The sequence below is a fragment of the Carassius carassius genome, chromosome 33, assembly GCF_963082965.1.
Source record: "Carassius carassius chromosome 33, fCarCar2.1, whole genome shotgun sequence".
Classification (NCBI taxonomy): Eukaryota; Metazoa; Chordata; class Actinopteri; order Cypriniformes; family Cyprinidae; genus Carassius; species Carassius carassius.
The window spans coordinates 8,136,451-8,162,262 of NC_081787.1; the positions used below are offsets into that span (position 1 = coordinate 8,136,451).

Sequence of the window (25,812 nt, forward strand, 5' to 3'; positions counted from 1 at the left end):
GCAACAGTAATATAAAAAAAAAACACTCATTACAACCAAGGTATGCAGAATATCATCTCTGAACGCACAACACGTCGAACCCTGAAGCAGATGGGCTACAGCAGCAGAAGACCACACTGGGTGCCGCTCATGTCAGCTAAGAACAGGAAACAAAGGCTACAATTCACACAGGCTCACCAAAATATGACAATAGAAGATTTGAAAAACGTTGCCTTGTCTGATGAGTTTCGATATCTGCTGCAACATTCAGATGGTAGGGTCAGAATTTGGCATAAAGAACATTAAAGCATGGATCCATCCTGCCTTGTCTCAACAGTTCAGGCTGCTGGTGTAAATGTGTGGGGGATATTTTCTTGGCACACTTTGGACCCCTTAGTACCAAATGAGCATTGTTTAAAAACCACAGCCTACCTGAGTATTGTTGTTGACCATGTCCATCCCTTTATGACTACAGTGTACCCATCTTCTGATGGTTACTTCCAGCAGGATAATGCACCATGTCACAAAGCTCAAATCATCTCAAATCATCTGGTGTCTTGAACATGATGAGTTCACTGTACTCAAATGGCCTCCACAGTCACCAGATCTCAATCAAATAGAGCAGCTTCGGGAAGTGGTGGAACAGGAGATTTGCATCATGGATGTGCCGTCGACAAATCTGCAGCAACTGTATATATATATTTACTATAACGGCAGTATACGTGGGAAAAAAGGTCATGTAAAGTTTACATTATTAAAAAAAAAAGGTAATAAAAAAAATGTCAAAACCAACCCCTTTAGCACTATGCTCTCTGATTCTGCACTGGAGGAGTGAATGAAACTGATATCAAATCACTCACCACCATCTAATATCTGGTTTGAGAGTAAAGTAAGGGCCAAAACAGGAGCAGACGAGGTGACTACAGTCATGATGGAAAAGTGGAGTCAAGATAACAATCCTGAAGCCTCTGCATCTGTTTCCACATAACAGGCTCTGTTACACTGTCGCCAATGAGCAGCAACTTTTGAGGTTTGAAGTCTGGTCACAATTGTGGTCACAGTGTCTAATTCTTTTTTATTATAGCCTGTCCCTCTGTCTAACATCAGTCAGAGAAAAAGAGCAGTGGGAAATCCCCCAACGGCCCATCTGAGGTCATCCGAGCTATGGAGACCTGGCACAAACAGTGAATGGAAGTAGCGAGTAAATGGGTTAGGCAGGTGCTGGAACTCACACCAGCAGAGTAAAGCAAACTGTCCCTAGAGCAGTGGGGTGGGCTGCAGGGTCAGGAGTGGATAGGATGTGGAAATAAAAGCTGCTCACTTTAATAATGCCTGGTCGTGAAGGTCAGCGCTCCAAGAAAAAAACGGACACCAAACCCCCGCCATATGGCACGAACAGGGTGAGTCAGCCCATCTCCAATTCAAAGAATGCCTTCAGTCCTGCCAGCTTAATTCATATTGCTTATCACCCAAAAAACCCCATGATTTCACTCTGCAGTTATGCCTTATTTCAGCCATCATTTTTTTTTTCAAAGTAAAGAGATGCAGTGTTTCGCTGACACTGTTAAGACTGTGCAGGTCAATACACTATTGTAGCTGCTGAATAACTGGATGCCTTGTCTGGGAATCTTCATGAACTGGATATTAATTGGAGTGTGTGTATATGGGTATGCAGACGATATCAGAGAAAAAGTTCGGGTAAACCCTGACCTCTGACCTCTGCCTATCCGTCAACAGACAGAAACAGAGCTGAGAAGCTTGGGGTGGATCACTGACACCACTGCTCTGCTTCAAAGCCTATTGAGCGGTCTATAGAGGCACCATTTTAATAAGCAATTTTTATATTAAATGCACACTCCTGTCCATGACTACAAGGCTTTTTCAAAAGTTAGATAACGGTAAAGGTAGTGTAAATGTAAACATGAGATAATCTCACAACTAAATATCCAATATCGCTAAAAAAAATAAAATAAATTATTAAAACCTGTAATATGCAATATAAGAAATTACTTTCAGTAATTTCAAAAATTTTGCACTTGTGTACTTCATGAATTAAACAACCTTTTAAAAATGTTCATAGTTTCCACAAACATATTAATAAGCATAACCATTTTCAATATTGATAATACTAAGAAATGTTACATGCCAAGTCTCCATGTGCTTCAAGTTAGGAGCGTTATTTGTGGGGCACACAGAGTTGTCGCCTATTTAGAGTTTTCATAAGTCACTTATGAGGTTCTATGACTTAAAAGGCAGTGGCCAATGTAGGCAGTAGAGATCGACCGATATGGGTTTTTCTATAGCCGATGCCGATGTTTAGAGGTCAGGGTCAGCCGATGGCCGATTTGTGCTGCCGATTTTTAGGGCCGATATCTTGAAGTTTTCCCCTTCATTTGCATGGTAAAATATCACACTAATAATAACTGGATGCACATTTCTAAACTTATCATCATTTATTGAGCATTGACTTGAACCATCTCTCGAATCTTAATTTTGTGCACTGCACGGTATTAAAATAAAAAATGTATCCAAAGTTAACCAAACGAATCAATAAACTGACCGAGTATTAAATATATAAAACAGAAATATATATATATCATTTATCAAGTAGAATTTTTCAAGTTTGTTGGAACATAAATGTAAACTTAAATATACATTTAAATAAATAAACTTTTAGAAATAAAAATCAATTAAACTGAAAAATATAAAAAAAATTAATATATAAAAAATAAATAACAGTAGTGCTGCAAACACACTAGCAACCAGCAACATTTGTGTTTGGTATAAATGACACAGAACATCTAAAGTGCATTCTAATTTCAAACTTACAGCACAGTCAACCAAACATTTAAAAGGTTAACACTGGTCAGTTTAAATAGACCGTAGTATACCGGTCCACTCTGCTGTGATGCCAAGGACATTTTTGCTCATGTGAAGAGGATGATCTTTTCCGTCTAGTTTACATTTAAAAAAAAAAATATTATAGTTTAACATACATGCGAATATGGAAACATTTGGATATGTGCAGAACGAGACGTGAGCAATAACCTCCAAATACATCTAGTCAAACCCGCGCTCGCTCGTCCTCGTATGGATCGGATAATTTTTCGGATCAGCAAAAAAAAAAGGCCAAGACAAATAAACATACGTTTTGTCTTTTTTTATTAGCATTAAATTATTAAATTAAAATATATGAAATCAACTTAAAGTGCACATGGCATAATATCTACTTTTTAATATAATAGCCGGACTTCTCATCTCCCAGTCTGCTGTGATAGTGAGAAGTTATCGTCACAGAGCTCTCCATCCCCCTGGACGTCCACCCTTCTGTCGTGAGCGCAACAGAGGATGCTCGGGATAGTTCATCCACAACTTTTTTCTTCCCCTTTTCATAAAGATCTGGCACAATCTTTTCGCTGAAGTGGGTGCGCGCCGGGAAGTCGTAACGTGGCTCTGCGCACTGTCACGGTTTTACACTCTAACCTCTTTTCTTCATCATTATATCTGACAGGGAAGCCAAAATGCGCAAGGCGTTCAAGCTCATCCGTTCCTCCGCTCGCCATGACCACTGAGTGTGGACTGAACATGCGCAACTTTTTTTTTTTTTTTTCAAAAATCAATCCGCAAAAATCAATCCATTTAAAGAGGCGCATTCAGCGGTCTCCTTGGCGGCAAACAGTCAACAAAGTAAAATGATCTCCAATGTATGGCGCGCTTTCTTCATTTTATCAAATGATCATAATCACATCTATTCATTTTACAGTCCTGCTACTAGCATTTTATTCAGACTAAACCCCCTTTTATTCGGGTGAGAAAGCTTTTTCCAAGTGGCTTTTGCACATAATAATAATACAGCTGCAGACGCATTTTGCAGCATTAAGGTTATTAATTGATCGTTAATTTAAACGACGATCGATCATGGAAATTGTCGAATATTGCCATCCCTAAATATAAATTAGTTGGATGGAAAACTGGTTATTGTCTGCATCAAACCATGCTTCCGAACAAATGTCATTCACCGTTCTGGGCAGCTCCAGGACAGCTGTCTCTCCGAGCATGGTGCTGTCTGTGAGCGGCGGAGTAACGTCGCCCTCAATCACGCTGCAGTGTTTGTAAGAGCTGCCAACTTCTCCACCCCATTTACATAGTGAAATTCTCTGACTACCTTTATCTCCCAGGACTGTTGAATCTTCCAAAAGTTTTAGCTTGGGGTGCTTCACATGCGGCAGCAGCACTTTCCACCGCACCAATAACACGGGGCTGCCCGCCGACGTGCCTGACTTTAAATCGGCACTACTAAACACGGATATCGGCCGATGCCGATATATTAAAAAATTACAAATATCGGCACGATATATCGGCCGAGTGATACATCGGTCGACCTCTAGTAGGCAGTAGACAGATTGGCAGCTCACTTAGTTTTGAAACAGAGCTCATGAGTGCCTATGTGTGAATTCCTGGCTAAGCAAAAAGAGAATCCATAAAACCGCGATAAATGTTCTGTAACAGTCAGCAAGATTTAGCTTCAGATACACAACCTACAAATCAGGTTTTGTGGGTTGCTACCGTGTAACTCTGCTTTGATTAACAGCCATTCTGTCTGAACCAGGTAGATAAATCAAGCTTGTCACGCCAACACCATCTGCACCTGTATGAAGATGTGCACGGTTAACAAATACAGTCTGGGATGATAACTTAGAGTGCATTGCTTACTTTCGCATTACACTCAAGTGAATGGTGATTTAACAGATGATTTTATCCAAAGTGACTTGCACTACACACATTACATTGACAGACAACCCTGAACAACCTGAGGTTAGCTACCTTGCTAAAAGGCATAACTGTGTGCCTACAGTGTTCAAAACCACTCATTATAACCACTATGCCACTCAAATCATATTTAAAGCTCGCTTCACCCTACACATATCTTCATTACCAGAAGAACATTTCCATGTAGAACACAGAAAGTTTTCTATCAAATGGTTTCACTGTGGAAACCTCAGAACTCCACAAGTTCACCATGGAAATCAGTGAGCGCAGCCTGCACTATGATTCAGAGGAGACTTGTTAAAGACCCTAGACACTGATACACAACTTGTTAAATGCTTCCATTATCATGCATGAGAGTCTGGTGGGTGTGCATTTTCTAGGCCATTTCAGCTGGTTGAGTTATCATTGCCATGAAGGCAGATGATGCTCATAGAGATAGAATGGGTGGTCCGAGACGTAAAATGGTCAAAGCAAACAAAGATGTTTCTAAGCCAAGTCAACTCTGTAATCACAAAAGCATGCATTCTGTTCATTTCCTTTGTCTTGTCAGGGCTGAAGCTGAAGTCGATGGCTGACAAGCGGTCGCATTATTGCACTAAACGCTGCTAACCCATATCCATGTATTTATACAAAAGTGGAATTCCCGTAAGCCGGAGGGAACAGGTTGCATTGTACCGACTTGCAACCGTGACATACTAAAATCAAGGCCAGACTAGGCTTGCAGATTCTGCATTAACAAGAAAACACTGTTGCTATTCATTTTGCAGATCTCAAGAACTCTGGATGCCAGCAATAGTGCAAATTCATGTTTCATTATAGGATTTACAAGACAAATGATCCTTGTTCCTGATACTCCTAAACTCTTCAACATGCTCACAGTCTGAAGGAAACAATAATCATGATTCAGTGCAGAGTCTTACATGAAGAGACAATCCTCAACGAGTGTGCAGGGAGAGGTAGAGTCCCCTCCACACCTACCTGATTATCTGGTTTCAAACATATTTTTCTCTATCCACACACAGTCTGCTCTCAAAACCATCTGAAGTTTAATGATTCACATTAGAGCAAATTACTTAACCAGTTAAAAATGCCTCCAATCTACTCAGTAGCTAGACAAACCACATCAATATAATGTTAAAACTGGGAGCTTTCAAAGGGTCACTCGAAAACTGTGACCTAAAGTGACCTAAAAGGGATAGTTCACACTCAAGTCAACTTTCTTTTTGCTGCTGATCACTAAATATGATATTCTGAAGAAAGTTTTGACTTTTTATTCATACATTAAAGGGGTCATATGATGTGATTTCAAGTTTTCCTTTCTCTTTTGAGTGTTACAAGCTGTTCGTGAACAGATAAGATTCTTAAAGTTGCAAAGACTAAAGTCTCAACCCCAAAGAGATATTCTTTATAAAAGTTAAGACTCGTCCATGGCCTCCTAAAATGGCTCATTCAAACATGCGCCCACGTCTATGTCACGATATGGGAAGATTTGCATAACACCGCCCAAATGTTCACACAAAGAAGGCGTAACTTTTATTCTTGCTGTTGCTGCCAGTGCCATGTTGTGGAGACGCTGTTTAGTTGTAAAAGCAAAAATACTTTGTTTGGCCTTCCAAAAGAGGACACAACTAGAAATAAGTGGTTCAGTTGTATTTACAACAGTGTTCCAGAACAGTTCAACCCAAATATTTAGATGTGTGCAGCAAGTTTTATGGAGGACTGTTTCCTGATCCTGGGAGACAAGACTACAATGCTGTTGTTCGGACTCACAGTCTGTAAGTACGTTTACATATGTAAAGGATTTGCCACTGATGATTCAAACGCAAGTTTTAAGTAGTGTAATGTAGCGCTTGTTGTTTATCGTTACTCCGATCACAAATGCAGACATGGTTTTATGTTTACGCGGTGCAATGCAACGGATGAATTGGGCCAATCACAATGCACTGGATGGCTGGCCAATCAGAGCACACCTCGCTTTTTCAGACCGATGAGCTTTGTACAAATCAATGTGTAAACATAAACACATTTCAATAAACCAAATACACAAAATAATGTTCTTTTTAGCAACATCATATGACCCCTTTAAAGTCAGTGGGGACCAAAATAACACTAGACTCCACTGACTTCCACTGTATGGAAGAAAGAAAGACACAGGCTTGGCTCATCATGAGGACAAAACTATAATTTTTAAAACCAAATCACAATATTAACAACTGATTGAAAAAAACAACAACACGATAGTCTTCACATTCCCAAACACCAAGGAGATATTCAGTAGCAAGATAAAAAAAAAAAAAAAAAAAAATAGATAGGGTGGTGTTAGCACAGTGGATAAGACACGCTTTTGGTGTGAGAGACCCGGGTTCGAATCCACTGTGAGACACCAATGTGTCCCTGAGCAAGACACTCAACCAACCCCAAGTTGCTCCAGAGGCATGCGACCTCTGACATATATAGCAATTGTAAGTCGCTTTGGATAAAAGCGTCAGCTAAATTAATAAATGTAAATGTAATAGAGAGAGAAACAACATGCTTGCTCCGAAGGGGATGTCTGCTAGATGTCTATTTTTTTTCTTCTGTTATTCGTCCCTTGTATTTGTGTAAACACTCACATTCTGACAGATCAGGAATCTGGCAGGGAGTGAGGAAGAACTTTGCTGTATCTTCTAAACAGTAACAGTAACCGAATACACGGCCTTCACCTTCTGAAAACAGATGAGGCAGGTGATTCCGAAATACACCTGTGGAAACCTAATAACAAGGTGGTGAAAATAAATATTGCTGGTTTTAGTGCTGATTGAACGTCTTAGGAGAAAGTGGAAGAGAGCTGCCATACATTGCTCGAACGCAAGCTGAGGTGCTCCACTCTGCAATTACTTGCAGGTGTCTACCTGGTAGTTGTCCCTGTTTTTAAGTGTGTAAAGTTGTGGATTTTTTGATCCTATTAACAATCCCGATGGCTAAGGAATTGTGTCATGAGTTAAGAGAGCTTTTCCTTTATTAGAAGATGAATGTACATGTTTAGAATGGAAACCAAAGACAGTGGCACACAAGAAGAAGGTAGACACAAAGTGTGTCATACTCAGATAAAAACATTTTCTCTTATACGAATGTAACCCAGGTTACCAACAGCATTAACACGTGATAAAATGAGGTGAACATTTATTATATTAAGTATTTATTATTTATTATATTAAATGAACATTTATTGTCACTTATACGTTTTCACTTATAGTGGTACACTTAATTTCATGATAATCAAAATAGCCAAATATAATAATTTTATTCTTTAGATTTCGCACGCGGTTGGAGATTGCGCTCTCTCTAATCGGCAGCGCAGACGAGAGCAGGCGTGATTCGGATCTCTCCAGTTATGATTTGAGTATTTGTTTGATATAATTAGAAAAATTGATTAAGATCGAAGTTATATGTATCCGGAGATGATGTGGCAGGAGGAGAAGTGAAGTTTGATGTGAAAGACTAAAGAAGTAATTGTCGTGTCGATTCATAATGTGTGATGCAGTTGCAGAGAAGCAGCTTTGCGCGCTCACATATCAAATAGTTGTTTCAGAAAACTCGGCAACGATCAGATAAAAAAAAAAAAGATCTATAATTAGAATTTATTTTTACGAGAAGAGTTGAGCAAAGGAATGAGTTGTACAAGAGTTTTTAAGACCTAAAAGGATTATATGTTCAAGTTCATCGGGTCTTGGTGAGTTAACTTACACTTTTATTTCATGTAATAAAATGTGAAATGTTGTTGAAATGCTCATATAAGTGATGAAGTTTAAATGAAAAAAACTGTTTAAGTTCTCTTATTAGTAATGTATTTTTCTTTATGACCGCAATTGGTGAACGAATGCTTGCACGTTGCATGTAAAACGTGATCGCCATTTTGTATGTTGTGTTCAACGATGGTAAATGATGTGATGCATGTATGTTATGGAGAAAATACTAACAAGGATTTCTTTGTGACCTTGTAATCAAGGTCAGGTTTTTTTTTTTCCTGTTTTCTTTTTTTTTCTCTTTTATTTTTCCTGATCTTGTTTCTTCACCATCCTGTCGGAGTGCTTGTGAATCACTGAGTCGATGGTACATTGAAAGCGATGCCTTCTGGACTGGAGTTCCTGGATTCCTGGATTTCGTTCTGACTCGTGTTCGCGGAGGGAGTCGGGACTGGCGAGCCGCACGGACCTAACAGAGTTGTGATTGCATGAAACTGATAATTTCATTGCCGATGGATGGTAGGAAATTGAACTAACAGCACTTACATTTATTTTCACCGTTCAATTGGAAGGATTAAATTAAAGGGAATAGACCGAGAAACAAACAATACCATTGTCGTAACAAATTCACATTCACAAGGTTGTGAATAGAACTGGAGAGACTGTGAGACCAACTCATTTTGAAAACAGGTTAAATCCCTGTGAAGGGTATTTTAATGTGTTTTTTTTTGGGGGGGTTTATTTGTTTTTTTTTCCCTTCTTTTTGTATTAACTGTGTTGCTTGATCGAATGTGATTGCTTTTATTCCATTTTATTTTTCTATACTTTTTGTAGATTAGAAGCAAGGTATCAAACGAGGAATTTAACTCTAATAGATTATATTCTAACTTTAGATTTTCAGCCATTTGGTGAATTCAGCATTACTGGTGGTGACTAAATTTCACTTAATTTTTTTTTCTTTAAAGAAACAATTTTTCACTTAATTTTTTCTTCTTTAAAGAAACAATCAAATTCGAGTGAAACCTAAAAGGTTAATGTATTAATTTACATAAACAGTGTTTAAAAGACGTGATTATACTTACCTTTTGAGTCATTTAGGGTATAGGGTAAAAAGAGGTTTATAAAGAATTTAATTTTTTTGTTTGAGAAGTACAAATTGTATTTTTTTTTTCTTTACTGTATTTTTTTTCCTCTCTTATACAGTCCAGTTATTCAGTTTATTTTACACAACACAAACATAATACAATCAGTTAAATATTCTACCTTGTGTGAGTGACTCATTATTGTTGTGACATCCTTATTCTCTACAGGCGAATTTAGTCTTCTGATCTGACTGGTCCATACTCAGACATTGCGTCTGTACCAAATTGAGTGAAGGGTTACAAGGTTGGCGAGAGCCAGCCAGGAGAATTTGGAGTGTCATACAACAATAGTGATTTCTTAGTGTGTGAAAACGGTATACAGAGCAGTTACGAACTATGGATATTGTGAGACGAGAAAAAGTGAGTGTTCGTGATGCCGTTCTAGTGAGCGGTATAACTCTATCTGAATCCGATCAAGATCTTGAGTCATGGCTGATGCGTTATGGTAGCATAAAGCGAACTTTGCTCATTGATAGTCCATCCTCTGAATTTCATCAGCAAGCGCTCATAGAGTTCCAACATAGCTCCGCTATGGATGCTCTGCGACATTTGTTGCCGTTACGAATCGTCAGTACCTCTAATGCAGACACCTTCTTTAATGTCTGTGCCTTGAGCAGTGTTTACTCGCAGACGACTGGGGGTGATGTCACTAGTAATTATCTGGAGGAACTGCAAGACATAGCGAGACTTAGCGGAAAACCCTTGCAGGTCGTAATTCAAGAGGAGCTAAGGAAACTTAATGCTGCTAGTGCTTTCATTGAACCGTCACCCATGTCAAGTGATGAGAATGATTGTCCTATTGTGGCTGATTCTCAAACTCGTCGGTTATCATCTCAGTCACAAAGAGTAGTTGAAGAGACAACTGCACCTTCATTGTTGGATAGCGTGCCTTTGTCCAATAGTCAAACGAAGCAAAGATCAAAACCTGACCAAGACTAACGAGGCAAATGCGGTGCCCTCGTGTACTGCTCTGCCCATAGATGAACTAAGCCCCCCTAGTGTACAACGAGTTGTAGTTGAACATATTGTGCGAGCTTCTGATAACGTATCAACTCAGTATGTTCCTGTGCGCCTGAGGTCATTTTCAGGGAAAGTTCCCCGACCAGCGAACCTGACTTTGATACCTGGAGGGCGAGCGTTGATTTTTTGCTTGATGACCCATCCATTTCTGACCTCTCTCGCACCAGGAAAATACTGGACAGCCTTTTGCCACCAGCGGCTGATGTCGTAAAGCATATTGGGCCGCAAGCATCTCCAGTGGTATATTTAAAGCTGTTAGAGTCTGTCTATGGGTCAGTTGAAGATGGCGACGAGTTATTTGCCAAATTTATGACACTGTTGCGAAACCAAGGAGAGAAACCCTCTAGCTACCTGCATCGGTTGCAAGTCATGCTGAGTGCGGCGGTGCCGAGGGAAGGCATTCCAGAAGCCGAGCGTGATCGCAGCTTATTAAAGCAGTTTTGTAGAGGGTGTTGGGATAACCGGTTGCTTGCAAATTTGCATCTTGAAGAAAGAAAGCTTAACCCCCCTTCATTTGCTGAGTTAGTAGTGTCTGTTAGGGCTGAGGAGGACAAGCAAACTTCCAAAGAGGAGCGCATGCGAAGCCATTTGGGGATGAACAGACTCAGCTCACAACCTTTTAAGTCAAAAGCGACCGTGCATTAGTTATCCCCTAATGTCACTGAGTTAGGAGGTGAAGCATTTGCCCAGGTAAAAAGACCAATGTCGGGCATTCAAACGCAGTTAACTCAGTTAAAGGGGCAGGATGATTGCCAGGAAGCTGTAGAGTTCTCGAAATTAAGAGCAGAAGTAAAAGAGTTGAGAGCGCAAGTCCAGGCTATGGAGTTAGCTGTGCCTAAAAAAACATTGTACGCTGACTCAAGTACTTCAGAACTTGCAGAGCTGAGGAAACAAGTAGCTGCATTAAAAGCTCAAATGGTTACAATGGAAGCACAGACAAATCGAACACCTAACCAGTTAGGGTCCCGTGGAAACATTGAAAAGGTGTGGCCTAGACAGGTTGAGTCGAATGAGAGTGGAATAGGATTGCCCCGACCTCGTCCAGGGTATTGTTTTCGCTGCGGCGAAGATGGGCACATGGTTGCCAACTGTGAAAATGACCCAGACCCTTCCAAAGTGGCCAGGAAACGGTGTTTGTTGAGAGAGAAGCAAGCCCAATGGGACTTGCAGAACCAAGTAAAATCGCAGCAGGTAAACTCCAGGCCGTTTCTGCAGTAGGGCATGCAGAGAACGGCACTAAGTTTCAATGCCCTAAAAAGAGCAGGAAATCCCTTGACACGTGTTCAAAAGGCAGAATGTCAGGAAGGTTGCCAAAAGGATTAGTTGGGACAAAGTGCACTGCCCAGTTGTGCATTGATGGAATACAGGTAAATTGTTTATTGGACACTGGGTCCCAAGTGACCACGATTCCGTCCTCATTCCACAAGGCATATTTAGCAGATCATCCGGTGAAGCCGTTAGATGCCTTGTTGGAGGTAGAGGGGGCCAACGGGCAGTCTGTGCCCTATTTAGGGTATGTAGAACTAACTTTAACCTTTCCTAAAGAATTTTTGGGGTTAGAGGCTGAAATTGATACTCTAGCATTAGTGGTTCCTGACTTGGTGGGAGTGCAACAGATATTAGTGGGAACAAACTCTTTGGATACCTTGTATGATACTCATGCTCAAGGAGGAGATGTTGTGCTCAACCCAGCTTTCAATGGGTACCGAGCTGTGCTTAAGGTTCTGAGTGCCAGGCATAAGCAGAGATGTGCAGAGACCTTGGGGCATGTACCATTGGGTGGAGACAATGCTGAAATGGTGCCTGCGGGTGGTAGTGCAGTGTTTAATGGTGTTGTTTATCTGAATAGTTGCCTTTCAGAGAGCTTAGCAGTCATTGGGCCTTCCGATTTGTCTAACTTACCAGGTGGGTTAGTAATTGCCAGTGGTTTGCACACCCTGCCCAGCAAACGTTCCGTTCATGTGCCTGTGTTGGTTAGAAATGAAACCCATGCCGACATTGTGATTCCTTCTAAAACAGTGTTAGCTGAAATGTATTCTGTTCAGCAAGTGATAGAGGCTCCCCAGAAAACTGATTACTTACAAGCCCGAGCAGAATCACCAGAAACGCAGATACACATTGATTTCGGTGACTCACCTTTGCCGACAGAATGGAAGAGTCGAATCTCTGTCTTGCTGAGCGCGATGCCTGAAGTTTTCGCTTTGCATGATATGGATTATGGCCATACCGACAAGGTGAAACATCGCATTAGGCTCAGTGATGAGACCCCTTTCAAACACAGGCCCAGACCGATTCATCCTCATGATGTTAGTGCAGTCAGGAAACACTTACAGGAGTTGTTAGATGCTGGAGTGATTAGGGAGTCTGAATCTCCTTTCGCCTCTCCCATTGTAGTGGTAAGAAAAAAAGATAACTCTGTACGGCTCTGTATCGATTTCAGGAAGCTGAACGCGCAGACCATTAAGGACGCCTATGCCCTTCCAAATCTAGAAGAGGCGTTTTCTGTGCTTACGGGCTCCAAATGGTTCTCCGTTCTCGACCTGAAATCTGGATATTATCAAATTGAGATGGAAAAGACAGCCTTTGTGTGTCCCTTGGGGTTCTGGGAGTTTAATTGGATGCCCCAGGGTATAACAAACGCCCCAAGTACTTTTCAGCGCCTCATGGAACGTTGCATGGGAAGCTTGAATCGGAGTGAGGTTCTGGTCTTCATCGATGACCTGATTGTATTCTCAGAGACCCTTGAGGAGCATGAACGCCGTCTACTACAAGTCCTTAACCGATTGAAAGAGTACGGCTTAAAACTTTCTCCCAACAAGTGCAAATTTTTTCAGACATCTGTACGGTATCTGGGTCATGTTGTGTCCCAACATGGTGTGAGTACTGACCCAAGTAAAATAGAAGCCGTAAAAACCTGGCCAAGACCACAAAATCTTAGAGAGTTGAAATCCTTTTTAGGATTTGCCGGGTATTACCGGAGATTCGTACAGGATTTTTCCAAAATCGTTAGACCCCTTAATGATCTCACAGCCGGGTATCCCCTAGTTAGGAGGAGAACTAAGTGTAAGCCAGTAAATCGTCCCTACTTCAACCCAAAAGAGCCGATAGGGGATAGATGGACCGTTGAATGCCAACAAGCGTTTGAAACCACTGTGAGTAAATTGACAACTGCTCCAATTCTGGGTTATGCCGATCCCAGGCTACCTTATCTATTGCATACTGATGCCAGCACCACCGGGCTTGGTGCTGCTTTGTATCAAGAGCAGGAGGGACAGCTAACGGTCATTGCGTATGCCAGTCGGGGTTTGACTCGTAGTGAAGCGAAGTATCCAGCTCATAAGCTGGAGTTTTTAGCGCTTAAGTGGGCGATTACTGTTAAGTTTAGTGACTATTTGTATGGGAGCGAATTCACAGTGGTGACTGATAGTAATCCCTTAACATATGTCCTAACTTCAGCCAAACTCGATGCCACAAGCTACCGGTGGTTGTCCAGTCTGTCCACCTTCAACTTCAAAATCCAGTATCAAGCCGGGAAAAAAGAAAGTTTGAAATGAGAAACGGGCTGTTGTATCGGAAGCGTCTGGACCAAGAAAAAATACAAAGACAACTAGCATTGCCGAAAGATCTCAGGGAAATGGTACTTACCTGTTTGCATGATGATATGGGCCACCTGGGCGTGGAAAGGACCCTTGATCTTCTTCGTTCCCGGTTTTATTGGCCCCGAATGGCCAATGCTGTAGAAAGGAAAATCAGAACTTGCGAGCGTTGTGTCAGAAGAAAGTCTCCTGTGCAGAGGGCTGCTCCATTGGTAAACATACAGACCAGCAGACCATTAGAGTTGGTCTGTATGGACTTCCTGTCAGTAGAACCCGACAGCAGCAACACTAAAGACATTCTGGTCATCACTGACCACTTTACGAAGTACGCGGTCGCCATTCCTACGCGAAACCAGAAAGCTCAGACAGTTGCTAAGTGCCTCTGGGACCATTTTTTGGTACATTATGGTTTCCCAGAGAGGCTACATAGCGACCAAGGGCCAGATTTTGAGTCCCATACCATCCGGGAATTGTGTAAGATCGCTGGCATTCGCAAAGTAAGAACGACGCCATACCATCCTAGGGGAAACCCTGTAGAGCGTTTTAATAGAGCTTTGCTGCAGATGCTGGGTTCTCTACAGAACAAACAGAAAGCTCACTGGAAAGAGTATGTCAAACCGCTAGTGCATGCGTACAATTGCACCAGAAACGATGTTACTGGCTACTCCCCCTATGAGCTCATGTTTGGAAGGCAGCCTCGTTTGCCGCTGGACATTGCTTTTGGCATCCTGAATGACGAATCTGGTCAATCCCACTCAAAGTATGTAACCTCTTTAAAGAGTAGGCTAGAAGAAAGCTACAAATTGGCTTCCGAAAACAGCATGAAAGTAGCTGAACGGAATAAAAAGAGGTTTGACAGAAATGTAGTCGCTTCCAGTTTGGAAGTGGGAGATAGGGTTTTAGTTAGGAATGTCCGTTTGAGAGGCAAGCAGAAATTGGCAGACAAATGGGAATCTGATGTATACATTGTGTTAAAGAAAGCACCCTTCCCGTTCCCCTTCTTTTTGTATTAACTGTGTTGCTTGATCGAATGTGATTGCTTTTATTTCATTTTATTTTTCTATACTTTTTGTACATTAGAACCAAGGTATCAAACGAGGAATTGAACTCTAATAGATTATATTCTAACTTTAGATTTTCAGCCATTTGGTGAATTCAGCATTACTGGTGGTGACTAAATTTCACTTAATTATTATAATTTTTTAATTTTTTTCTTCTTTAAAGAAACAATCAAATTCGAGTGAAACCTAAAAGGGAACCAACAAAAGGTTAATGTATTAATTTACATAAACAGTGTTTAAAAGACGTGATTATACTTACCTTTTGAGTCATTTAGGGTATAGGGTAAAAAGAGGTTTATAAAGAATTTAATTTTTTTGTTTGAGAAGTACAAATTGTATTTTTTTTTTCTTTACTGTATTTTTTTTCCTCTCTTATACATTCCAGTTATTCAGTTTATTTTACACAACACAAACATAATACAATCAGTTAAATATTCTACCTTGTGTGAGTGACTCATTATTGTTGTGACATCCTTATTCTCTACAGGCGAATTTAGTCTTCTGATCTGACTGGTCCATACTCAGACATTGCGTCTGTACCAAATTGAGTGAAGGGTTACACGAAGCTAATACTATCAAAACAGTAGGATTTGAGGAGATCAATAGAAGTACTACCAAATCACCAGTTCCTCATAAAGACAGACTTCACTTATTATAAACAAAAAAGCACAAGAGTAAGAAAGATCTAAGAGCCCATATCCAAGAGAACTTGAAAGCTAAACCTTGCGACAAGCATCACTATGCCACCCACAGCAGGCTCATAGATTTTTCCTTAACATTTGAAGTTGAGAAGGGTCTATACGAACTGTTCAATAGCAGTTGAAAACGGCAAATTCCTGTAGAAAATGACAAGAATCATTATCCCACATGAGAGTAACAGCTGCTGCTCAAAGTCAGAGTTTCATCATGTAGCCTACAGCAGATCTCTATCGGTAAAAGATCAGTCGCAGCAGGAGAGTTGATGGAGAGTACTACAGGAAGTCCGACTAATAACCACGAATCGGTTCTTTACTACAACGAATTGTTTGGAAACCAATTCAGCATTTCCTTTATGCAATGACGTATATGTCATCACGTGTCATCATGCATGATTAAGTCTTTTTTCCCCCGGCTATTATTAAGGAACTTCAGTCAGATCCTCGGTTTATTCGAAATCACGAATTGTACACATTCCAAAAAGAGGTTTCAAATAGTCAGTCAACAAAGGCTAAAGTTTTAACGCTCATCAGCATAGTTTGTATTTCTTTTTTTTTTAATGTAGCCTATGTATAATTTGTATTATATTACCTTTGCATTAAATGACAAAACATAATAATATTTGATATATATATATATATATATATATATATATATATATATATATATATATATATATATAAATAACGCTAATGGAAGGGTGTTTCTGACATAGTTATCTCTACTGAATGCAGTTATCAGTATCTTTCTATTTTATTTATTGAAAATCATGAAAACATAAGTAATATTTAATTACTTATGCAAAATGCAAATATATATATTTGTGGTAGTCTCCCATTCAGTGCTACAGAAGTTTACCCAACTCTGACAATTCTGCTGACGAGAAACCCGGAAATGTGAAAAAAGATCCATTCAGTTCGAGTAATGAATCCACTGCTGTTTTGAACTGGTAGCCTACAAATTGATTCAACAGATCTGACTCAAAAGAACGATTTGTTCGAACTTGATTCGAACATCGCTAATATGGAAACAGTGACGCGTCTGATGCAATGCAACTTCAATAACGAATTAAAGTGGACTTAACTATTTATTTGCGATCTCACAACAAACAACAGGAGCAGTCGCGGCTATACATAAAATGACAATGACACGACAAATAAAAGTTCATCCAGAAGTAACAGTCTAAGCTTATCTATTGTCATTAGGTTTCTGTTCGATTAGCTAATTAAACTTTTCATGCAATCATTTGAGAGTGATTATTTAACTGCAATGCCATTTTACTTACGTTTGCTGTTTATTTCCATATTAGAAGAATCAAACAGAGCTCATTGTCGTGCTGAAAATACACATTGCGAACCCGTGCACCATTAATGTTATGTAGCCTCCTTAAGTGACAGAATCTCTGCATTGAAAGATTCTCAATGAAGTTACAGAGACCGACTTCCCTCCATTGTCCTGCTGGGTCCTAATGCTGCCTCGGACCGTGTTTGATAACAGAATGCCCCACATGACTACTGATGCCACTCACACAAAAACAGTTGTACAGAAGAAAACAAACTTTTATTGCATTATAAGATGTACATAGTCTGTTGAAACTGACAAATAAATAAAGTTAGTAAGGTAGCAATAGTGATTAAAAAAGAGAGACTCAAAAATATGGTTATACTCTAGCTCTCTTCCTTCACTATGAAATTAAGAAAACACTTCATAACAATCTATTGGGCAAACAGGTTGTAAACACTACACACAAAGGCAGAAAACATGATGGTTTCACCTGCTTGTCAGTGAGGTACAAAAACTATCAGTATCCATTGTATCCATAATGTGTTTTTCATCCAATAATATGACTGCGAACATGATATCCATATTATCGGCGATACAATTCATGTTTACTCCCTCTGCATTTATTTCATTACTAAATCAGGTGACGTAATCGCCCTGGCATGACCCAAAAATATATTAAACCCACTTAGGGTATCAGCATTTCCTGATCCATCCTAACAAGAGTGATGAAAGTAAACTGTCTAACCTAACCAACAGATCTCTTTTTAAAGATCATAACATCTCAGAAAGAAAGAAAAACATTGCACCTTAATTCTTTCCTAGTATCTGTTTTGTCTTCATCATCTGTGTCAGACACAAGCCATATGTATTTCTACCATCACACTATACAATGTGTGTTTCAGCAATATTACTCTAATAATCCTAAAGTCTTCTTGTGAGAAAAGTGTACATTCAGTATGAGTTACTCAATGGAAATGACTTGAACAAAGTACAGCACCGTAGTGCTCAGTTTCGTCTGCTTACTTCACAAATAACAGTCAGACTTTGGTATTCTTTGTCAAGCAAATCAGCTCTTATTTCAGTCCACCTAAACTTATGTTTTGAAATAAAAGGACAGAAAAATATCATTTTATAACCTTTCAAATTAAATATTACTTAATAATGTACTTGATGGGTGATTTCGAATGATTCATCCAGTCTCATTATAGTTGTATTAGTCATATTTACATTCTGTTCACTCACTTTGCTGGTGCATAAATTAATAGATAACATAAGGCAAAATTCAAAATCCTTACAAATCCTGATTGCTTCGTCTTGTCATTCAGAAACAAAATAAAATGTGTCCTAGAACCACTTTACACTCAAGTACTACTAAAATGTTCCCACCCTTCTGTTTATGTTATTTATTTCTGTCTTTCTTTCAGTTTTTGTTTTTCTAGCCTGTCTGATCATATATATGCATCTGTCACAAAAAACAGCAGCACTATTTCTAGGTACAGACCAGGCATGACTATATGTTAGTTAGACTGGAACAGGTATTCAGGTCTCTGTGTGCATGTGGGACAGAAATGTTAGAACAGCCGGGCTTGTTTCTTCATCTCGTTCCTCTTCCACAGTGCCAGACGGTCAAACTCAACCATCGTCATCCCAAACACCTGATAGAACTCCTCAGGGGAAAGATGCCGCTAAAATGAAAAGGAAAATTCAGTATGTCCATCTAGTCGTCCATGTGTTCATTGTTTGTAAGCAATTATTAAATATCATTATAATATTACATATTTACTATATATAGAGATATTTCTGTAGAAGGAAAGTGATCGTTTTAAAAAGAAATCTTTTTGTAAAATTGTAAACTTCTTTACTGTGAGTTTTGATCAATTTAATGTATCCCTGCTGAATAGCAATCGTTTATTAGGTAGTAAGTATATTAAAAATGATTTTTCTTTCAAACAACCAAACATTTGAACAGCAGTGTATTTATACAATATATCGTTTAGAATTTATATAATACTCATATATTAAAACTGTTACATGCTGTAATAATAAACAGTTTACCTCCAATTTGGCCCGGTCTACATCCTTTGGTAACCTGTTACGCCCCCTGGAGGTCACAAGAAGTGCTTCATATGGGTAGATCTGTGATGAAAGTTAGCCATGCATTTCATTGTTAAATTCAAAATACATAAATATTGAAACTTATATTCATTTATTTACAAATAATTGTCCTGACTCTGTGAAACTTTCTTTCATAGATTGGTAATGGAAAGCTAAGCACTGTTCTCAGAGCAAGCTGTGCATTGGTGGACCTCCTTTTCCTCTCACTTTCAAAAGTGAAAGGAAATCACAGAGCCTCTGGCACAGAAGCTATAACTGAGACAGGAAGCAGAACAATATATTCCTGACCAACCAGAAGCAAACGGATCAGACAAACTCCTGCCCTCTCCATGCCCCCTGCAGTCTCCAACTCACTAAGGGCCAGCTGGGGAAATGACACTGTGACCTTATGACCTGGAAGCACTCATTTTTCCATCCTCTGGTTTCCGCATACTTTGACCTATCAGGGTTCATTAGACTGACATACTATGGCTAGGCTTTCCTCTGGAGTGGACAGTGGGCTAATGTTTCAGAGGTGCCTCTGTATCAGGATGTTTTAGTGTCTCTCTGGGCCCTCTTGAATCCTCTGGTAATGCTAAACCTTCATCCTTACCTTGTACTCTGTTGGGAAAGAAATAAAAAGCTTTTAATGTCAGAACTAATTTCTGTACAAATAATTTTATTCTCAAATATGTCAGCAAAATAAGCATTTTGTAAAAAGTAGGGGGAAAAACTCCTTTACTTACCTCGGTTTCCCCAGTTGACTTCACTGCCACTGTCATACTGATAGTAGTCTGCACTTTGTGGCTGGAAAATAAATAGGCAGGCAAACAAATTGTGGCTAAAGGTTTAAATGACATTTCCAACCCATCTGCTTTAAGTGCTCTGTTTAGTGAAACTCACCCTGTGCAATCCATTCCTGCCATATCCGGGCAAAGAAGCTGACTTGGATATGTAGTCTTCAAATAGTAACAATAATAATAATTAACAATTAACACACATTTATGAAACAACCTCACTATTTAGGAAAAGGTTTGTTAAATTTTGACTGCTTTGTCCATAAGTGCACAGTAGAGGGCGCTAGTGACCAGGCTTGAATCTGTGTTGACAACTGCAAAGATTTATCTGTTCTTTTATTTATGCAAAATAAATTAACTACAGACTACAGACACAGTCTCCCTGGGGTCAAAAGCCTTGCAAAATAATTATGAGAATCATAAATCTTGCCAAAACCATAATATGAGCACCCAGCAATTCTCAGGAGTATATGGCCACTCACCATTCTCAACTGCAAAGTTTGTCCGAGGAGCTGAAGGAAAGAGAAATAAATATTATAATCTCTTCACTAATCTGATAATTAATTCTATGTAAATAATAAATTAAAATCACTAATTTGGGTCAAGTGAAGCAATAGCAGTTCACTATAAGAAACATTTCCCCTTAAACAAACTAACATGTGCATAGTGGGGAATAGGCCAAATATGCAGTTATTGGTACATAATGTGCTGCTGTGTAGACTGGTACTAAGCTCCTTATGTCTGCCATCAGGTCAGACCTCTGTGTCTGAGTCCCCTGAGTTTTAGGACCACAGAAAAAACCATCGGAAAAGTCTCAAAACGATCACAAATAGAGCAGAGAGTAAGCTGCTCACGAGTCTCACTGAAACACGGCACATTAAAGTGCTCAATGAGCCTGAAGAATGCTGATGAATGGAAAAAAAAGCCATGGCAGTGTACAGAAACAAAAGAAAAGGATAAAGCAAGGGTAACAAAAGGAACGTTACGGATGAAAAGGAAGAAACTCAATAAGAAACTTGACAGGAAAAAGTGTGAATATATATTTAACCAAAAAACTTTTGGTAGCATAAATAAATTAAAACATATACATATTTCATGCATATACAAATTAAATATGAGATTAAATGTTCATTTCCTGCCTGTCTTAACCTTCCAGGATGTCACCACTGTAATCCAGTGTTTTACCTCAGTTGTATGAATTGGATCTACAATGTTACTCCCAAACTTCCCCTTGATTTATTTCATGCGCTGTGCAGTAAATACTACCCATTTCTATTCATGAATAAAAGAAGACACGGGACACCAGCATGGGTTGCACCAGGCATTGTGAAGTGTAGCGATGGATATGGGGGAGGGCAAAGCAGGAATAGTGAAGCCAGATCCATGTACAGACAGGGGAGGAAAACAGGGAACTAAAGAGAGGGAGGGGATGAAGGAAAAATTCCAAATGCTTCATGCACTTCCCCATGAGATACACAGAAATAGAATTAAGGAGAGCAACCCGCTCACATGCACATGAGGAGGGATGGAGAAAGAGGAAAAGAAAAAATGAGATGAAAATATAAAGAGTAGGGGTGAAAGGTGGGTTGTAATGTAGGAAAGTTATTAAGTGAAGACAGATACAGTTATCAACCCCATTTATCAAATAAATATGGAAAATATTTCACCACACACACACACACACACACACACACACACACACACACACACACACACACACACACACACAAACACACCATGTTCATTTAACCAACTTATGGTGCTTTTGGCAGTGTGGGCAGGTGCCAAATTCTGCTGGAAAATGAAATTAGCTTCTTCAAAATGCTGGTCAGCAGAAGAAGCATGAAGTGCTCCAAAATGTCTTGGTAAACAGGTGCAGTGACTTTGGTTTTCAAAAAATAAAATACAATACAATACATTTCATCCCAAATCATCACAGACTGTGAAAACTTAACACTGGACTTCAAGCAACTTGGCCTATGAGCTTCTCCACCCTTCCTCCAGACTCTAGGACTTGCTCTCATCTGAAAAGAAGACTTTGGACCACTGGGCAACAGTCTAGTTCTTCTTCTCCTTTGCCGAGATGAGACACCTCTGATGTTGTCTGTGGGTCAGCAAATTCCTTGACACATCTGTGTGTGGTGGCTCTTGGTGACTTGACCCCAGCCTCAGTCCATTCCTTGCGAAGTTCCGTCAAATTCTTGAATCGATTTGGCTTGACAATCCTCATAATGCTGCGGTTCTCCCGGTTGGTTGTGCATGTTTTTCTTCCACACTTTTTCCTTCCACTTAACATTATGTTAACATGCTTGGATACAGCACTCTGTGATCAGCCAGCTTCTTTGGCAATGAATGTTTGTGGCTTACCCTCCTTGTGAAGGGTGTCAATGATCGTCTTCTGGACACCTGTCAGATCAGCAGTCTTCCCCATGATTGTGTAGCCTAGTGAGCCAAACTGAGAGACCATTTTGAAGGCTCAGGAAACCTTTGCAGGTGTTTTAAGTTGATTAGCTTATTGACATGTCACCATATTCTAATTTGTTGAGATAGTAAATTGGTGGGTTTTTGTTAAATGTGAGTTAATATCATCACAATTAAAAGAACCAAAGACTTAAACTACTTCAGTCTGTGCCCTGAATTTTTTTAATACACGATTTTCACAATTTGAGTTGAATTACTGAAGTGAACTTTTCCAAAACATTCTAATTTATTGAGATGCACCTGTTTATATATATATATATATATATATATATATATATATATATATATATATATATATTAGTGGTGGGCATAGTTAAATTTTTTTAATCTAGATTAATCTCACTGTAATCTTGGAATTAATCTAGATTAAAATGGCTCATTTGAATTTTGCCTAAGGCATTCAGAATATGTGTGCTACCCAAATAAAATAATGACTAAAAGTAACGTCAAGTCTTTGAGAACGGGTTTCTCAAGACAGGTGGTGCATTAGACAAGGGGCTCATCTCCTGTTTCCAAAATGCATCACAAACTGCTTAAGAGAGCTGTAAACTAATTTCACAGTGCACAAGGTGCAAACAACCTTACGCCTGTTTCACACATAATCCGTCTGCAGTGCGTATGCGTTGCATATTTTTTTTACGCACCCATGTTAACGGATTCCAGTGTTCACGCGGTTGCGGCCCGTCAGTGTGTTCCAGGAGCGGTGCGTCTGCACAGCAGTGCAGCGATCGTTCATGTACCGAGTAGCGGACTGCAAATGCGTCCTGTGTGAAAGCAAAATGAGTAGGAGTCCGTGCTGCTTCTGCACCACATACGTAACACACACGGACTGCATACGCACTGCAGACGGAGTATGTGTGAAACAGGCGTGCGTCTTGTCGAGGTTTCCATTGGGAAGCTTCTTTAACAAAAAAAATTAATTCCCTGAAGCAAACACGGCGGCATCTTAGCACGGGTTTAAAGCCTCTTTCTTGCTCCCTACAGATTCAGCTAGGTATACATCCGTGTGGCGAGTGGGGTGGGGCCGAGGGACATGGGAGCGAGGCCGGTGGAGTGATTGGAGATGAGCTACACCTGTTCGACCCACCGGTCTCGAGGCCCACGGAGGAGATGGAAGGATATAAAACTGGAGCGACGACAGTGAAGGACGAGAGAGGACCAGGCCTGGGATTTTAGTTGTGTTTTGGTTTTATTTTGTGCGCACCAGTCGTCCGTGAGGGGCTGGTGCGCTGTTTTGTGTTTATTTTTGAATTATTAAATGTTATTTGATTGTCCGCCGGTTCCCGCCTCCTTCTTCCGGATGAATATGAAAGGTTGTATCGTTACAGTGGTGCCGAAGCCCGGGAGAAGGAGGGACGCGCTGCTGAAGATCCCTCGCCGCTGTGGTGAATCCGCGGTGCCAACAAGCAGGCGAGGAGTGTGCCGCCATGGACGCTCGAGGCGGTGGGCTGGAGCGAGTTGCCGGGGGCGGGCGAGCTCGCTACCGGCCGCCCACGATAGGGAGGGGCGGCTGCCGTCCGTGAGGGAGCGGAGGAGTCTGCGCCATTCGCCAGGTGGCCGGAGCCTGCTGCCATCCGCCGGAACGGGGAGGAGCAGGGAACGGGGGACTCCTGCCGGCTGCCCAAAACCGGAGGAGCCGTCGCCGTCCACCGGGCGGCGGAGGAGTGTCGTGCCGTCCGCCGAGGGCCGTCCAGTGCCACCGCCAGGCACCGCGGAGGAGATTGCCCAGCTGGTGGAGGGCCGAGCAGCGGTGCGTCCGGGAACCGGATTTTTTTTTTTTTCTCCTCTCTCCCCTCTCCCGTCTCTGTCGCTCCTCCTTCCATCTCCTTTTCTCTCGCCTCGCCTGTCCTACCCCCAGATTCCCGCAGGTCCCCGTGAGCGGTCCCCCCCTGGAGGGAGGGGGGGGGGGAGGAGTAGAGCGCAGTCTCGGGAGTACCCCCTGGCCTGCGAGGGGCGATGGGGGTATGTGGCGAGTGGGGCGGGGCCGAGGGACATGGGAGCGAGGCCGGTGGAGTGATTGGAGATGAGCTACACCTGTTCGACCCACCGGTCTCGAGGCCCACGGAGGAGATGGAAGGATGTAAAACTGGAGCGACGACAGTGAAGGACGAGAGAGGACCAGGCCTGGGATTTTAGTTGTGTTTTGGTTTTATTTTGTGCGCACCAGTCGTCCGTGAGGGGCTGGTGCGCTGTTTTGTGTTTATTTTGAATAATTAAATGTTATTTGATTGTCCGCCGGTTCCCGCCTCCTTCTTCCGGATGAATATGAAAGGTTGTATCATTACAATCCGCTTTAAAATATCAAGGTGAAAGTCATCATAGCTCGCCTAGAATAGACCCAGCTCCAAACCCAACTTTGAGAATAGATTAACGGCGATATTTTTTTATTGCCCGATAAGTCTCACGTTAACGCCGATAACGGCCCACCACTAATACACACACACACTAAAATATTAGGGTGTTGGATATAGAAAGGTCAGATTGAGTGTTAATATAAAGCAACGGAGAAGTGTGAGTGTATGTGAAAAAAAGAGCGAGAGACAAAGGAATAACCAGAACAGGTGCACCGCATTGCTGTAGTGTTGTAATATTTTATTTTATTTTTGCTGTGTCTGCACTATTCCTTAAACCCTTCAGAATTCCTTCTCCCAGCATCACAGTCCTATATCATCATATGCTGGCCGTGTCACCATTGACTCAAGTCTGCCTTCACTGTAAAGCTTTCCAGAGCTCCACTGCCTTAATTAGATGGCTCTGTGCCAAATCTTCATTGACCATGCTGCCCTACGCTGAATAATGACAGACATACTGAAGGCAAGCAAAGCAACTCCCATACTGCATGTAGTCAAAACCACACCGGACCTGTTGCTGTCCTGCATTTCATGCAGAGGAGTTTGTTGGAAGGGAAAAGCTGGTCTTAGACAAACACAAACACAGATCAAATGTAGGGCTGTGTAATTAATCGAAATCAAATCGCAATTGCAATTTAAGATGTTGCGATTTGCTAATCACAAAGCCTGTGATGTGGACGTGTTATTACTCTATTCCAGATCATATGCATGACTGCCAGCCTTGAGTGACAGACTTACTAACCAATTCGTTCTCCCCAATCAGCTCTGCTCTAGCCAACTGCATATACGCCCACCATAAAAAAGAAAAAGAACACA

The 25,812-nt window shown here is 40.8% G+C and overlaps 2 protein-coding genes across 10 annotated transcripts in view; both read right to left on the reverse strand.

Annotated features, from left to right (window-relative positions):
• The window catches only part of LOC132113675 (actin filament-associated protein 1-like 1), a 40,699-nt gene extending 23,342 nt beyond the window's left edge, over nucleotides 1-17,357 (reverse strand). The window contains exon 1 of one of the 2 annotated variants that reach the window (XM_059521576.1): nucleotides 17,275-17,357. In XM_059521576.1, the coding sequence (XP_059377559.1) occupies nucleotides 17,275-17,293 (19 nt within the window). In that variant the 5' untranslated portion in view covers nucleotides 17,294-17,357. The remainder of the gene's footprint in view (nucleotides 1-17,274) is intronic. The other variant, XM_059521574.1, reaches the window with a different exon arrangement.
• Nucleotides 17,358-17,801: 444 nt separating this feature from the next.
• LOC132113671 (actin-binding LIM protein 3-like) overlaps nucleotides 17,802-25,812 on the reverse strand; it is an 82,212-nt gene continuing 74,201 nt past the window's right edge. For 5 of the 8 annotated variants that reach the window (XM_059521562.1, XM_059521561.1, XM_059521560.1 and 2 more), the window contains 4 exons: nucleotides 20,647-20,676; nucleotides 20,271-20,326; nucleotides 20,114-20,174; nucleotides 19,827-19,988 (listed from right to left, as the gene is read on the reverse strand). In XM_059521562.1, the coding sequence (XP_059377545.1) occupies nucleotides 19,963-19,988; nucleotides 20,114-20,174; nucleotides 20,271-20,326; nucleotides 20,647-20,676 (173 nt within the window). In that variant the 3' untranslated portion in view covers nucleotides 19,827-19,962. Of the gene's footprint in view, nucleotides 18,959-19,328; nucleotides 19,410-19,826; nucleotides 19,989-20,113; nucleotides 20,175-20,270; nucleotides 20,327-20,646; nucleotides 20,677-25,812 lie in introns of those variants that run through there. The other 3 variants (XM_059521564.1, XM_059521563.1, XM_059521565.1) reach the window with 1 other exon arrangement.